The sequence below is a fragment of the Apteryx mantelli genome, chromosome 17, assembly GCF_036417845.1.
Source record: "Apteryx mantelli isolate bAptMan1 chromosome 17, bAptMan1.hap1, whole genome shotgun sequence".
In the NCBI taxonomy this organism is placed as follows: domain Eukaryota; kingdom Metazoa; phylum Chordata; class Aves; order Apterygiformes; family Apterygidae; genus Apteryx; species Apteryx mantelli.
Genome location: NC_089994.1, coordinates 7,582,738 through 7,597,283, shown reverse-complemented (window position 1 = coordinate 7,597,283; position 14,546 = coordinate 7,582,738). Strand labels below are relative to the sequence as shown.

At 43.1% G+C, this 14,546-nt stretch overlaps 1 protein-coding gene across 4 annotated transcripts in view; it reads right to left on the bottom strand.

The window, feature by feature from the left end:
* DEPDC5 (DEP domain containing 5, GATOR1 subcomplex subunit) overlaps positions 1 to 14,546 on the bottom strand; it is a 49,581-nt gene that overhangs the window by 8,586 nt on the left and 26,449 nt on the right. For all 4 annotated transcript variants that reach the window (XM_067307312.1, XM_067307314.1, XM_067307313.1 and 1 more), the window contains exons 27-37: positions 13,217 to 13,377; positions 12,012 to 12,129; positions 11,669 to 11,836; positions 10,558 to 10,777; positions 9,486 to 9,619; positions 8,532 to 8,640; positions 3,742 to 3,893; positions 2,908 to 2,985; positions 2,313 to 2,445; positions 1,192 to 1,300; positions 668 to 892 (exon numbers count right to left, since the gene is read on the bottom strand). In XM_067307312.1, coding sequence (XP_067163413.1) covers positions 668 to 892; positions 1,192 to 1,300; positions 2,313 to 2,445; positions 2,908 to 2,985; positions 3,742 to 3,893; positions 8,532 to 8,640; positions 9,486 to 9,619; positions 10,558 to 10,777; positions 11,669 to 11,836; positions 12,012 to 12,129; positions 13,217 to 13,377 — 1,607 coding nt within the window. The remainder of the gene's footprint in view (positions 1 to 667; positions 893 to 1,191; positions 1,301 to 2,312; positions 2,446 to 2,907; positions 2,986 to 3,741; positions 3,894 to 8,531; positions 8,641 to 9,485; positions 9,620 to 10,557; positions 10,778 to 11,668; positions 11,837 to 12,011; positions 12,130 to 13,216; positions 13,378 to 14,546) is intronic.

Here is a 14,546-nt window from a genome sequence, read left to right as displayed (position 1 = left end):
AGTCAGTGTTGTACTTCACACATTGCAGAACCTTTAGAGGTTATAATTGTATCTTGCCCAGCTGCATCCTGATCTTCCAAATGCAACCCCTACGGCTCCCACACTGAGGGATCACTTGCAGCTGGGCTTCCCAGACATTAACACACAGAGTCTGGCTGCAAATGGTTCAGACTAGCCCAGGAGCCTCCAGCACCACATCACAGAAAACTTCTCTAAGACATCTGGATCTCACTGGGGCTCTTGTCCTTGGGAAGCACTTAGGCATGTCATTTTAAGCAGAGTTTGGATTATCTACTGTTCTCACAACTTATCCCTCCACGCTCTTCACAGGTTGTAAAGAGTCTATTTGGCTCTGCAAGGAGACACAAAGTCAGTGTTCTCTCTCTGAATTTTAGAGGATGGCACGGGGGAAGAGACAGGAGCAATGAATTTTTCCAGAATACTTTTTGCTGTATTTCAGTAACGAGCAGCAAAATTTGCCCTGCTCAGCCAGTGAAACATACCTCAGACATATGAGAATGAGATCACCTGCAAGACACATAAGGCCAGCATGAAATTCGCAGCTTTATTGCTGGTCCACGTGAGATCATACCCTTGGCTGGCTGCTCTTCCCCCTTCAAACTATCCCCTTGCACTTCCCCAGCTGTCACCTGTGCTGTGCATCTACCTAAGAGTGCAGCTGCCTGGCTCCGTCCTCCGAAACTGCGGCTAAAGGAACTGTGCCTACTTGCATAGGAGGCTGGGCGGCTGGGCAGCCAGGGCAGGAGGAACGCTGGGATTTCTGAGTGCAGGAGCTCTTCTGCCACAAACGCCACCTCAAACCATTTCCTCTGAAAGGTGGAGAAGTCGTCCATAGCAGCTGTGTGCCACATGGTAGGCTGCTGCATGCCCACTGAACAAAAAGCAAGGGGAAGGACAGGTCACAGTCAGAAACAAGTGCTCACAATCAAGAAAGAGAAGTGGCTCTTTTTGAAAATGGGGAAGGAAAAAAAAAATTAGGTCACATTGTTTGTAATTGCTTTTTTTAAAAGAAAGTTCCCAAAGATTAACTAAATTTCTTCAACTCTCTTTAGAACTGTTTCTGGTTGCTCCCAAGGTGCATTTCTGCAGCAGCACCCCTAAGAATCAAGTGCAGCTAGTGACTATGCAAACAGATAAGGAGGAAAGTCTTGTAATTAAACAGAATTCTACCTCGCTCAGGTTCTTTGTCCACAACAATCTTGTAAAAATAAAAGCCATAGATGAAGGTTCGTAAAGCTTCTCCAGATGCATGGACAATCAGTTGCTCTTCTAGCATTTTCTGAAGAGAACAAAGTAAACACAGAAGAAAAAGGAGAAGTCACTCTCAAAGTTATATAAAGAGGTTGCTAGAGAACATTAGGAAATTATTTTCTTTCTTGAAGTCTTTTTGTCCAGATATGTACCTAAGGAGAATATCAGCAATGCATCTCTTGACATTCTGCAAGTGCAGCAAGTCCTTATCTCCTTGAGAAATTGCATTTGACCTTTCTGCAGATGTCTGCCTTCCTCCCTTACCTCGCTCTGGTTTTATTGATTGGTCTACAGGAAGGCAAGAGGTCAGAAACATTCTACGTTCTCTGTTAATTGATATGGGATCTCAGTAGAGGAATGAACTCCAAAGCATTTCCAACCTTCCGCCCCCGATGCAGTTCAGCTGGGAAGAAAAAATCCATGAACACAAGCAGTATATCTTGCACAAAGTGTTTATACCTCAGCATCCATGAAAGAGAATTCATTTGCTGTTTGCATCACAACTTCATTACCCAAACCAATTATCAGAACAAAGAAAAAAGAGGAAAAGAAAAAGAAAAAGAAAAAAAGAAATCACTGTTGTGCCTCATGCTTCTAACAATTGGGACATCTCAGCAACCTACTGGCTAATGGCAGGTTGTACACAGAACTGTCACCAACTCATAACAGTGGAAAAAATAATGTATATTACTACTGAAGAACACATTGCTGCTTCATGATTGAACATCCAAAAAATTGAAGCTATTCAAGAAAAAACAACAATTTGCTGAGATATAAATCAGGTAGCGGTAGGGTGTGCATATCTATTATCATCTCCATCATAAACTAACATCTAACATCTAAGAGGCACTGAAAATTCTGGTGGAAGAAGTTATTTTCTGTGCTGCCCTCATTACCTCATATTTTGCTTAGCATATTCTTCAACGTGTATCAACAAGAGGATTTTAATAAGAAACAGGGATTATACTATGGTTTCCTCTACAGTTCTACTTTCTTCACAGAGAGGGATATCTCTGGCCTTCCCCAGACCACTTTCTTACCTGCATGATGTCAATCGCCATGGCTTGCGTTTGCACACCTTCCACGTTATTCACCAGCCAATGTACAACTTCTGCACTGATGAAACAGTATGGGGAGAGGCCCTTCTGTTCAGAGAGCAGCTGGATCCCTGTGCTGAATCACAGCAAGTCAAATATGTCGTTAACATGGACCAATTGATAAATCTACAAGTTACAAGGACAAAATCACTGTTGGGGAAAAAAAAGCAGATAGAGGGATAAAGACACAGAACAAGAAACGCACAGTGCCCCCAAAGGGACATATTGTTAGCTTCTGGTAACAAAAATGAACACGTGACATAAACAGCACCTTGGTGTCACCCTTGCTGAGGAACCTTGCTTTGACAAGACTGGGATTCTGATAATAGAGGTCTGTACGGCCATACCGGTACCTCAATTTCTACAGAATTCCCTCCTGGAGAGATAGGAATTGAATAACAAAAGGGAGCTGGAAAAACTCCAGAGCTGACATGGGGTTTCTTTGAGTGTCTCCGTGCCTCACATCATCTTACAAAACTTCCAGACAGATATTAAGCATACTTGGACTAAAAAACAGAAAAACAAACAAAAAACTTACGTGGGATGTTTCATGGCTTCAAGAATCTCTATCAAGGTGGAGGAAGAAGTCAGAGAGCTTGCTGAACACTGCTGAGAGCTGGGAAGCAAACAGAATCATGTCAAAAATCAGGGCAGCTGCCAGATTTGTTCAAATATGTACATTTATGAAAAATGCAATCTCTTCCCTGTGCTGTGCCACATTTATTTCCTTCTTCATCTCACGAAGGACAACTAAAGGCATCAGACCCATTTTCCCAACCTTAGGCTGTAAGGACATTACTATACTGACCCAATTCACGCTATCAAATGTGCTGCCAGAGTCAAAAGCAACTGAGAGCAAACATTTTAAAAGTTGGCTTTTTTAACTTCCATATACAAACACAGGAAGCAGGTACTCATATGGTTTATTTTCAGTGCTGCTTCCTCCCCAGTGTTTCACCACCAGGTTGGAACCTCTTGGATTTCACCAACCTACTTGATCCATTTAGGCATGCAGGGGCCCCCTTTGCTAAAACAGAGGGAAGACAGATGTCAATGCAAAGCCTGGTTTTCTGCTAACAGCTTTCAGAAATAGAATTTCTTCATTCTTCATTTCCAGAAGAATGAAACTTTTGGGGGGTAGGGTGGGAGGAAAAAAAATCAGGCCTCACATTCATTTAATTGTGGGAAACCAGGTTGCAAGGCTTGTTTTACTACTGCATTTTCTGCATGTGGAAATGCTGCAGCAAGGTCTTGTTGTGACAAGCACCTTCTAGCACTGACAGACCTCCTGTTCCACGTACCCATTCCTCGACCTCAGCAAGGGGAATGCACTGACCACCACGCCAGCACAGTACTGCCGTGCTCTTCTTACCCGCTCTCGGCAGAACCGGCTGTAGCATATCCTTGGTCTGCTACACTCTGGGAACTTCCCAAGGCCTGAGCGTTGCCCCTATCAGCTGACTGGCCCGCGTTTATCAAGGTATTGCCATCTAAGGTTGCAGGAGCTGTTTGATCTATAGAGACCTGCAAGGAGTACAACACAGCAACATCTTTATGGTATTGATAACATAATCCTTTTCCCATTTCCTTTCTTTTTTCCCCCCCTCTCATTTGCACCTCATCTCAAGTTTCTGTAAATGACAAACAGTACTGTAAGGCAAGTACAAACATATGCAGAAAGGATAAATACAGTCTCACTTTGGTCATCACTAGAGAGCTACTGACAAATATGAAATTCAGTACGTCAGTATTCCATAGTGGCCCCAACAAAGATGAGGATCACCAACGCAGCAACAACTCTGTCGAGAGAACTACTGTCAAGCTAGCAACACTGGTCCCAACCTGACATTTTCAACTTAAATGAGTAAGTATAATTATAAACGTTCAATGGACAGAACAGGAATCCTAGTCACTAAGAGATAAGTAGTAAGCAATTAGCAAAATAGTTTCAACTCTAACTCTCAGACAAAAATATGTGAATTTACCACAAGGAATTCAAGTTTCATAATGCACAAAAGCAGCTCATCTTCCTTCCTTTCTTAGGGTAGTATCAGGAGGCTGGTTGGCACCCACCCACACCTATGTCACCGAGACAACAAGAACACTTTCCTCCCGCAGGAACACTTGCACTATTCCATGGTAGACTGAACAGTTCACAAAAATTAACATAAAATCATTTCAGAAAGAACACGGATGCTGAAAGATTCAGCAAAGTACAGGCTGTAATTGCCATCTGCCATTAACACGTATGGCTTAGGAAAGGCATATTATATAAAAGCTAGAGAGGTGGGGAAGTGGCATATGCACAGCAGAGAGTAACTCAAATCTGCGTAAATATGAAGGCTCACCTGCCCTCGCAAACCCACGGCACATGCCCAGCTAAAATCACAGAGCTGTAATACGACTTAGCTCTGATGGCTGGACCAGCAGAGCCCTTTATCTGTGCCACTTCTCGCACCCCAAAGATCTCTCACTCTGCAATGGCAGATGTCCCTTTTGGGGCAGCCAAAAATGGCAGATGCTCCACACTGAATCTACAGTCCTCACAGCCAGCTAAATCCACTCTTCCTCCTCAGAGCTCATTTCAACCAGCAGTATTTTCTATGGTTACGCTGCTTTATTGCTAAATCTTAACTAGTGCTAAGTGTACAAACAACATCTGTCATGATGACTCTTTCAGACCAAGATGAAACCAATGTTTTCAGCTCTCAGTTGTTTAAGAACCCGAGAACACAACTTGACTTAGATATCCTCAGAACCACCTGTCAGTTAACTAACACTGGAGAAATTTAGCCAAGAATGAGGTAAGCAAGCTGCGGCCATCTTTGCTTCGCAAGGGAAAATGGAAAACCAGCACTTACTGACACGCAAAACGAGAAGCTTCAGTAGTTGGCAAGACAGTAATACAGTAGTGAAAAGCACAGTAAGGCAGGGCACATGAATATCCAACGCACATCAAAATTATTGAATGGTGGAAGGAAACAGGTGCATCACCCATCAAGCACTTCATCCTTTTCATGCTGTGCATCTCCTTCTCAGCAAGCAGATCTGGAAACTAACCCAGGTTCCCCAAACTGCAAGCCCAGGACGACAAATGCTCTCTCTCACCTCAGTCCAAAAGCCAGAGATGACGAGACACCATTCAAAACTAACCTGTGAGTAGAAGGTTGAAGCTGTGCGTGGGCTGCGAACAAAATCCATAAAGAAGGCCCCATCCTGAAGGCATCAGAGGAAGTAGGCCCAGTAATGGCAACAGCAACAGGAACAAGGAGATGAAGAAAAGCAAATACAGGTTGTGCAAGTATGAAATGACCACAGAGAGAAAGTATGAGAAGAATGCAAATCCCAAATAGACCCAGAATCAGGTGCAGCAGAGCAGGAGCATCAGGAGATACACACACACACCCTTACTTTCTCTCTCTGTACCAAGACATTACTTTTCCTTAGCACAGACACTTTTCCAAAGACTTGTAAACCACACTGATCAGAAGCCAATTCAAAACCACAGCCTTCCTTCACACTTCTTAGGAGAAAGACTTGAGCTCTACTCTAAGCGGGTCTTCGTTTCAATTGCAAAACCTGAATAGTGATAGAGAAACCTATGTAACTGCATGTGTTATGACATATTTCAAAAGAAGGCCAGCTCTTTTCTAGTCTGTCAGTCACTCAAATGATAAAGAGAGGGAGGCAAAGAAACACGCTTCAGGAAGCATACTCTTCCTCTCAAATGCAGGTTCTGGTATGGTGCAAAGGAAAGGGAAGAAAAATTCATCACAAAGACTTCTCCAACACTGTGTTTAATACCTTGTGCAAAATTAAGCACGCGCTGCCTATCCTATGTTCCCTGCCTACTTACAAACCCAGGATGAATTTATCCCCTACTACTATTCTAAAATACATCACCATTCTCTTATCACACAAGACACTGCACTGGAACCCAGCTAGGTTTTTGTTCCCTATTTGCAATTCTCTGTTCTGTTCCCTAGGCAAAACATTTTGTCTATAGCCTGCAGTTAAGAGGATGCTCACCCTGGTACGTATGTATAAAACATTTTCTGCAAAGAATTCATGCCAGGGTACAGGGCTGGCAACTTACGCAGTGCAGAAACAGAGCAGGCAACCGGTATCTGTAAGGACAAAGACTCCCCAAACAGTTTACGCATCAAGCTAACTCACTGTGTTAAATCACTCCATATTGCCCAATAACTGCCTGCTGAAGTGACTTGTCAATGCTATTCTGAAACAGAAGAGCTGGAGACGGTGGTTCACTTTTGTTCTGGACCAGCTCCAGCACTGAATAGCAACCTGGAAGAGCACTTGTTCCCTTGGCTGCTGACAGGGCACACAGCTCTGACAATTTGTCAGTGCTTGGGCTGCAGTCTCTGGACAGCCAACAGACATACTGCTGATGAACCCTAAAGTGGTTGCATGTCCTGGAAGCAGGAGGCACACACTTGCTGATGTCTCTGAGCAAGCACAAAGTTGCCCAATAAGGCTATCTGCTCACTGGAACCTTTCCAGCGAGTGCCATCAATTTGGAGATCCCATCTGCTGTCCTCCAGGTCCCTGTGTGTAATTGTTTATAGCAGCGCTCACTACCGGCCTGTGAAAGGCTGTCAACTGATAATAACACGCTCTTCCAGATCTTACAGTAGCCTTCTAGGGAGGCTTTTTAACAAAGTTACTTTTAAAATTACAGAGAACAGCACTTGTTCATAGCACAAGGTCTGTTATATTGTTTCTAACACACTACTGTGCCAGTACACAGCAGCCATTGCCCAGAAAGCCAAGTTTTGCCTTTTTCCCTCTGCTACGCAGAACAACTCGCCACACTATTCTTCTGTCCTGTGTCTGATGTGGCATTTTCACCAGTTTTGCTGTAGAAAGAGACATTTATAATTTCTCTATTTAAAGAAGGAAGTTTGAGGAAGTTCATCTTCCTAAATGGTAAAAGAAGAAAATGCAAAGCATGAATTAGGATCCGGAAGTCTGCAAACATGCCTCTAAAACTCAATTTCTGCACCTACTTTTTCCAAGGCTAGAATGACCTGCTCCTCGTCTCTTCCGTTGCAAAATGAGAAAGTTTCCAAAACAAATAGGTGTTTATTACTAAGATGACTGCAATTAGTCTACCGCTTCAGCTAGCAATATCCAGGTCTCCGGAATAATGTAATACGTCCCTTGTGGTGGTGCTAATGCACCAGTCATGAAGGGACTTCCTGTACACAAAAGGTTGGATGTTGAAATATCAGATGCTAAGAGAGCAATACTGAAAGAGATGGGTAAGCATCCAGACAGTTAATAGTGGGAATCGGAGAACTTTTTCTTTGCAATACTTCAACTGTTGAATCCAAAGACAGGTCATACTTTTAAGTGTTGTATCTTGGTTCAGTTCCTTGTTACTCCTGCTGGAGAATCTCCATGCCAGAATACAGGGGGAAAAAAAAGAAAAAAAAAAAAAACACAAAAACAAATCTTTCTGGTTGGACATGAAGGTGAAAATTTGGTTCTCATGTCACTCACAGGGCAGTTGACAGGAAGGCTAAGGGATAGCACAGCCTTCTCTAAGTGTCTGAAGAGAGCTCCAGGAAGACAGTCTTCTCCAGCCTGGAGTCTGGTCAGAAAAGGAATGACATATAAAACATCACCCAGGAATACGTCCTCTCCTCCAAACAGAAGTAAGTACCTGGGGTTCCTGCTGTTAAAATTTCACTGAAGCTTCATACAACCAAGGTCTAGAGCTTAATTTTGGTCTGCAAGACAGCATCCATATAGATGCAGTCAGCACTGTATTTCTTAATCTAAAACCAAACACCAATTGAAATTAAATATGCTGCCAGAAAAGAAAATGGAGGAATTAACAAATGCCATTTAAATTAGCAAAGAATGCCGAGGTAGTATCCCAGGGTTTTGATCTCATTGCCACAGTTTTAACAAAGAACTGAAGGATGGCTGCGCCCAAACCTCTCTTTATGCCATCGCACACAAAGGCTTAAGGACATTCCAGGTACAGCCCCAGTCCTTGCATGATCAGATAATAAGATATGGTGTGCTGCAGCCATACGCTTAGAGCAGTAATCTGTTTTTTCCTTTGTATAATCCAATTATTTGAGAAATTCTCACATAAAAATAGCAGCTGAACAAAGACCAGAAAGTCTTTACCTTACGAGGGCTGTCCATATAGGTGGGCGTGATGGCAATGCTCCCGCTCTCCGAAGGCTGCCCAGAGCTCTTCCCAGACAGCATTGCTGCTTGCTGCTCCCCCAGGGTCCTGAAGCAAAGGAAGGAATCGAGTTTGTTCCAGTGTGCTCCAGGGCAGCCTCTGCCTCAAGGCCCCTGTTGCAGAGGGGTACTACTGTATTTTCAGACATTTGCTTCCCTGTACTCCGAAGCACAGAGTCAGTCCAATGTTTCTTAAATACTTTCTACCCCACATATACAACATGGATCCTTGAACTTACTCAGTTTTCTTATGCATATGTAATACTACCTCATAATTAAAAAATATTCAAATCTTTTACACATTTAACAGCAACAGACCAGTGTTTTAAGCTGCGTTTTCAGCATATCTGGGATTAGTAATTTTGAGCTTGTTTGAACCATCATAGAAGAATCTCAAATTCCACAGGCATTTCAACAGATGTTATCAGTCCAAACAACGTATTTTCTTTACAGATTGGCTATATTCATTACCCAGTGTTTACCCTGAGACTACTCTATGGGTATGGAATACTTGTGCACACTTTTGTCCCAGCTAAGCTCTTCATACATGATACAACTATGATGGCAAATCAGAAACGGATGACTCTGATGTGTGATGCACTGAGATGCTACGTGAAAATGAGCTCCTTTTAAGTTACTAGAAATGCACTTCTCTAGCCTCTTTCTTCTTTCCCCGTCTCTGGTATGCATTCTGTTACGGAAACAGAATACAAGAAAATCCCTGGAAATGCCCAGTATTTCCCCAGCTCAGCTTCAAGGATACTAAAGCAGCAGGATCCCAAATCCTTTTTTTGCAAGGCAAAGTTGTCCTAATCTGCTTTAGCCAGTACAGAAGGAAGATAAGTAGGAAGGATATTTTGGGGCGCTTCACGCAGCCTGGTCGCAGGGACTCACTTCTGACTGGCTTCCATCTCCAGCAGGGCTGAGAGGGCCGAGGTTCCTTTCTTCCCAATGGGAGGCCCAGCCTGCTCCAGAGAGTGGGTAGGAATTGGACCCGCAATCTGCAATCCTTTCATGGCAGAGCCTTTCTAAAGAAGGAGAAATGGAAGCACAGACCTAGTCAAGCCAGGCTTAAGTAATAAGCAAGGACGCAACACCTCATGTCAGCAGGGCTTTAATAGGCACCTTTAAAAAGGGAGTTAAACCACAGATACATGAGAAATGGACCAGCCTAGTGTCTTATATGGATGCTGTTCTCCAAATAAAAGGGATACTGTTCTATAAATAAAAGTGGCTTTGCTCTGATATAAGTCACTCCATTCAGTAGGTGAATTTGAAGAGAATTTGATACACCTCAACTAGTTTTTGATGGCTGCCTTAAAACTATTCCCCAGGAATTCAGCCGTAGAGCTCTCTCTTCACATTCCTTTTCCTAAGCGTGCAGCACACAGCCAGCACAGCTAGGAGAAGTTACCAGCTCCACTCCCTCAAAAATTCCTTCTCAGCGATGATCTGCACCACAAGCTGCAATAGCATGCACGGGCTAACCATAACCGCAACACAAGGCAACGCACGTTTGCAAAGAGGTGGCACCAGACTTGTGCCAAGAGCAGACCAGCTGAGGAGAAAACAGAGCTCCAACAGGCTACGACACAGTACGCTGTGCAGAAGCGTTTGCACCCTGAGTGAGCGAACTCTGTTCCATTTCTAGTTCCAGTCACGGCAGCATGGGGGGATACCCATTCCTGGCAAATTTAATTTTTCAGTAGTTTGGGAGTAGCAAGGTGCTAACGTGGCTGTACTATTTCAGCTCTGAAATAGTTTGTCCATCAGCATGGGACTGTGCTGTATGTACAGACACAAACACATGCACACACATACATCCCGTTTCGTTTGGAGTTGGCTCAAGTATGTCTGCTAATGCTTCATTAGACCATGCAGATAAACTCAGCGGATGGCAAAGGACTGCAAGAGGACAAAGGTGTCACCTATACTCAGTTTCTCACCCAGCTAAAAGTTGACTCACTCGAATCATTCTGTCAGACCGATGGCGTCGACGAATGCGGTTCAAACCCTCCACAAAGCGAATGAAGCCATCCAGGAGCTGCCACTCCTCCTCATCAGAGCGCGGCTTGTCTCCATATACATCGCAATGCACTTCTCCTTCCATAATGCGTTTTGTGGCACTGATGCAGGCAGGCAGCAGCAGAAAGCGGGTCCTCCAAAATTTCAGTGACTCGATAAGGCTGAAGGAAGGAACATGGAAGACAGACAGGACAGAGTTCACCGCAGCTTCCTAGGAAGGATTTTACAGTCAGTAAAACGTATATCTATCGGCTGTGAATTTCAGCAAGCACAGCAGAATCTCGCTATCCCTGTGTGAGAAAGAGCAGGCCACGCAATGGAACGGCCAGCAGGATGAATACCACTGGGAAGTATTCCAACACACTGATACGCAGAAGAGAACACAAGCCCATCTTCAAAATAGTTATATCATAGGCATACACTTCCTTTTCTGAAAGAGGTAGGCTACAAAGGCTTTTCCTCCAGAAATAAGCAAAGAAAAAGGAATTTCAAAGGTACATGTTAGGGCCACAGAAACAGGTTGAGACCTGAAAAGAAACTAAGATACAAAAAGACTGGCTTTGTTTTGAGAAGATATCAAAAAGGCTACTGACACTATCAGAGATATTCCACATGGCCAATGAGAAAGCCTGGCCTAAATAGTTTAGGAGTATGATTACAGTCAGGCTAAGCCTAGGACTCAAACAAGCCTCCAACAGTTTCAAAACTAAATGGAAGTTTTGAGTCAGATACAGAAATGAGTAAGAAGCCAAGAAAAGCATCTGAGGGGTGCAAAACATCATATTTCTTTGTATTTGTAGGAGAGGGAAATATAGTTCATACTTAATTTTGTGATCAAGACTTTGTATCAAAGATCAGATAATGCAACAGCAAGGCTGATACACTCATGCGAGGGTAACAAAGCTGCTAGCAGCATACAAGTGAAATCAGGCCAGCTACTCTCCCTGGAGTACCGAGCTTTCGTAGGCTGAACTTGTTAAAGAAATTTTAGGTCAAAAAAGAAAAAAGGAAATTAGGACACAGAACAGTCTGGATGGAAAAGGAGATCTCACCTGAAATCCTCAGAGCCAGCAGAACAGATATACTGATCCAAGTAATTCCACTTGTACTCTTCCAGTCGCTCATGGGAAAATTCTACCCAGCAAGAGACAAATTCCGAGTCAGAGTGCGAGGGACATAAGCTGTATGTGTAGTTTATCTGAGCAGATTCATATGGATACCTAAGAGAGACAAAGCAAACCTTAATTTCAGCATCATCAATAGCAGTACTTCTCTTTCTTCTCCTAAAGAGAGAGAAGGCTCTCTGGTACATTCTTTCAAGCAAGTACAGATAGCTGGAAAAGCATGTTCATCTGAACATTTAATAGCAAACTGTTCTACTAAAGGGATACTCACTTCGGCAGGTACCGAGTCACAGTAATTATTTTGTCTTTTAATGTTACTTTGTGGAAAGTACGGCCCATACTCAGCCAGTACTGATCTTCTTCCTCTGGCCGATTTCTTGATACAAGACCTAATTGTAAGAAAGCAAAACATGCACCTTTTTAAGCTTACTGCAACAGTCATAACATTGTCAACAAACCGCATCCATAGAAAAAGACTCCAGGATTGGGTTTCTCAACTCAGACATAAACTAAGAGCCATCTTTCAGGTCATCTTTTCTAAGAGCTGTTTGCATCATGAGCCTTATGTTCTTACAGTTAACATTTGTTAATGACACAACCAAAGATGAAGGGCATTTGCAATTCGTACACCACCAGCATAGACTTTCCCTGGGAAAGGCAACTGGACAGCAGACAATATGAAGTGCTGAGAAACTGGTGGATACGATGGCAAAGCTGAGCTCCGCTTTCCCTTCCTCTCTGTGCTTCATTCCTGGAATTAGCCACTTAAGCTCGACACTTTACCAAAGGAGCCTTTGCTGCTCATTCCCAAAGCAGAGAATAACAACTACATCCTGTTTGTGTGTATTCCCTTCTCTATGAACTCTGACTTGTCTAGGGAATATTAAAAAAAAAAAAGTCTGAAGTCAAATAGTACAGTCAGATTCTCTCAAGGGAATATGAGACCCTTTCAACCCACTCCTAGTCCTCTGGGGTCTAACCAGGTGTAGCTGAATCACGGTTTTAGGACAGTGAAGCTTTATCTGCTCACCTGGGACTTTCAGCTATTTTAGAGTTAGGAAATTATTTCCAGGCTAACTTTCAGATAAATACATTTTGGAGGGTTTGGTCTGTCTTCTTATAGAGACGTGCCTGCTCTACAGTTGCCATGTGAATTGTGTTTAAGATGTGTTCGCCCAAACGGCACTCAAGCCATATTTCATTTGGGGTCACCCCTACGAATATTAGTCTTTTTTCTTTTTTTAAAATCACAGTCAAAAGGCTCCTTTTCCTCTATCCTGCACCTGTTCCTTGAAGGTGCACTTAGTTGTCTGTGCTGCCTCACATCTGGTTCTCTACCTCCGAAGACTGTCATTTAACAAAATGAGAAGAAACAAAGAGCTAAAAGGACTATCTGCGCCTGATTCGTGGAGGTTACTGGCACTGGTGGAAGGAGAGAAGGACAAAAGGCTGCATTGTCAGTGCAAAGTCACTCACCTCTGCTGTAAAGGGGACTGCTGCTGAGGGGGGGCGGCACGGTCGTGGCTGGTTTCTGTGGCTTGGATTGCACAATAATTTGATAGCCTTGCATGAGACGCTGACAAATGAACTCCTCAAACACCTGCTGGGCTGTCATCTGCACCCCTTCCTCATCTCTCCTGAACACAAAGGTTAAGAAGGAGACTAGAATAAGGAAGCTGAGCATCCACCTATTCTTAGCTCTGCCTTTCCTGACCGAGGATTCTTCTTGCACTGGGATCTGTGCGAGTGGAGCCCTCTGCCTGAGAAAACCAACCTTCAGGAACTGTAAAGAAGAACGAGTACCTTTCTGTTGTTTATAACAGGTGATGGTTAGCTGTCTGGCAATATTTATTAATGCCTTTGAAAGCAGTTTTGAAATGAGTTAAACGCTGAATCTAAAAAAAGATTTGCTTATAACAGTTGTTAAACTTCCGATAAATTTAGCAATGATCACTTTCATAGCACTTTCCAGAGAATCTCAGCACACTTTGTAAATGTTCAGCGGAACCCAGAATCACGAGTGTGGGGGCTTCACTCTATCCCAGAGAGGCAAGTCTAGAGCAGAGACAGATTAAGACACTTCAAGCACCAACCAGCAGCTAAGATGAGGAGAGCCTCCACGTCACTACGTCATTACATCTACTTCTGCTCTCCTGAACTTTGCCCTCCTGCTGTAAAGGGACATGGCATTTCTTTAATCCTGCTATTTACTAGCAGGATTCAGTGTTTCAGGCACCTTGACTACTGCTTTTGTATTTTCCCCGCAAAGCAGCAAAATGCAGAGGTTTGTCTGATGCTTTATAAATTGTGGAAAGCTTGAAAGATGTTTAAAAAGCTGACACAGCTTCAGAAAGACAAAGCAATTAAAGAAGAGTTACCAGAGACTTGCAAGAGAAGCTCAGAAGCTCTCTTTATCCCATTAACACTGCTTTCCTCCAAAATGCTTTCAACTAAATATCTCTAGAAGTAGGAATAAGCATCTTATATATATATATATTGTGTACACACGCACATTTGTTCATTTAGCAGTTCTAAAATACTTGCTGGAAAACAGATTAACAAAGGTGATAGTCTGGGGTTGTTTTTTTGATTAAAAAAACAGAACAAAAAGCAAAGAGACGTAAAATTCTGGACTGAAACCACTTCTAGCATAAAATCTGCTGAAAACAATACTGTCAGATGGTAACATCAGAAAAGGTGCAAAGTTACCACTGAAAAGGGAAAATTAAGTATTCCACTGCCAACTATGTTGGCAATTCATCCTCCTCTTGTACAGACTCCAAAGCACTCCTCTTCCATCAACTGC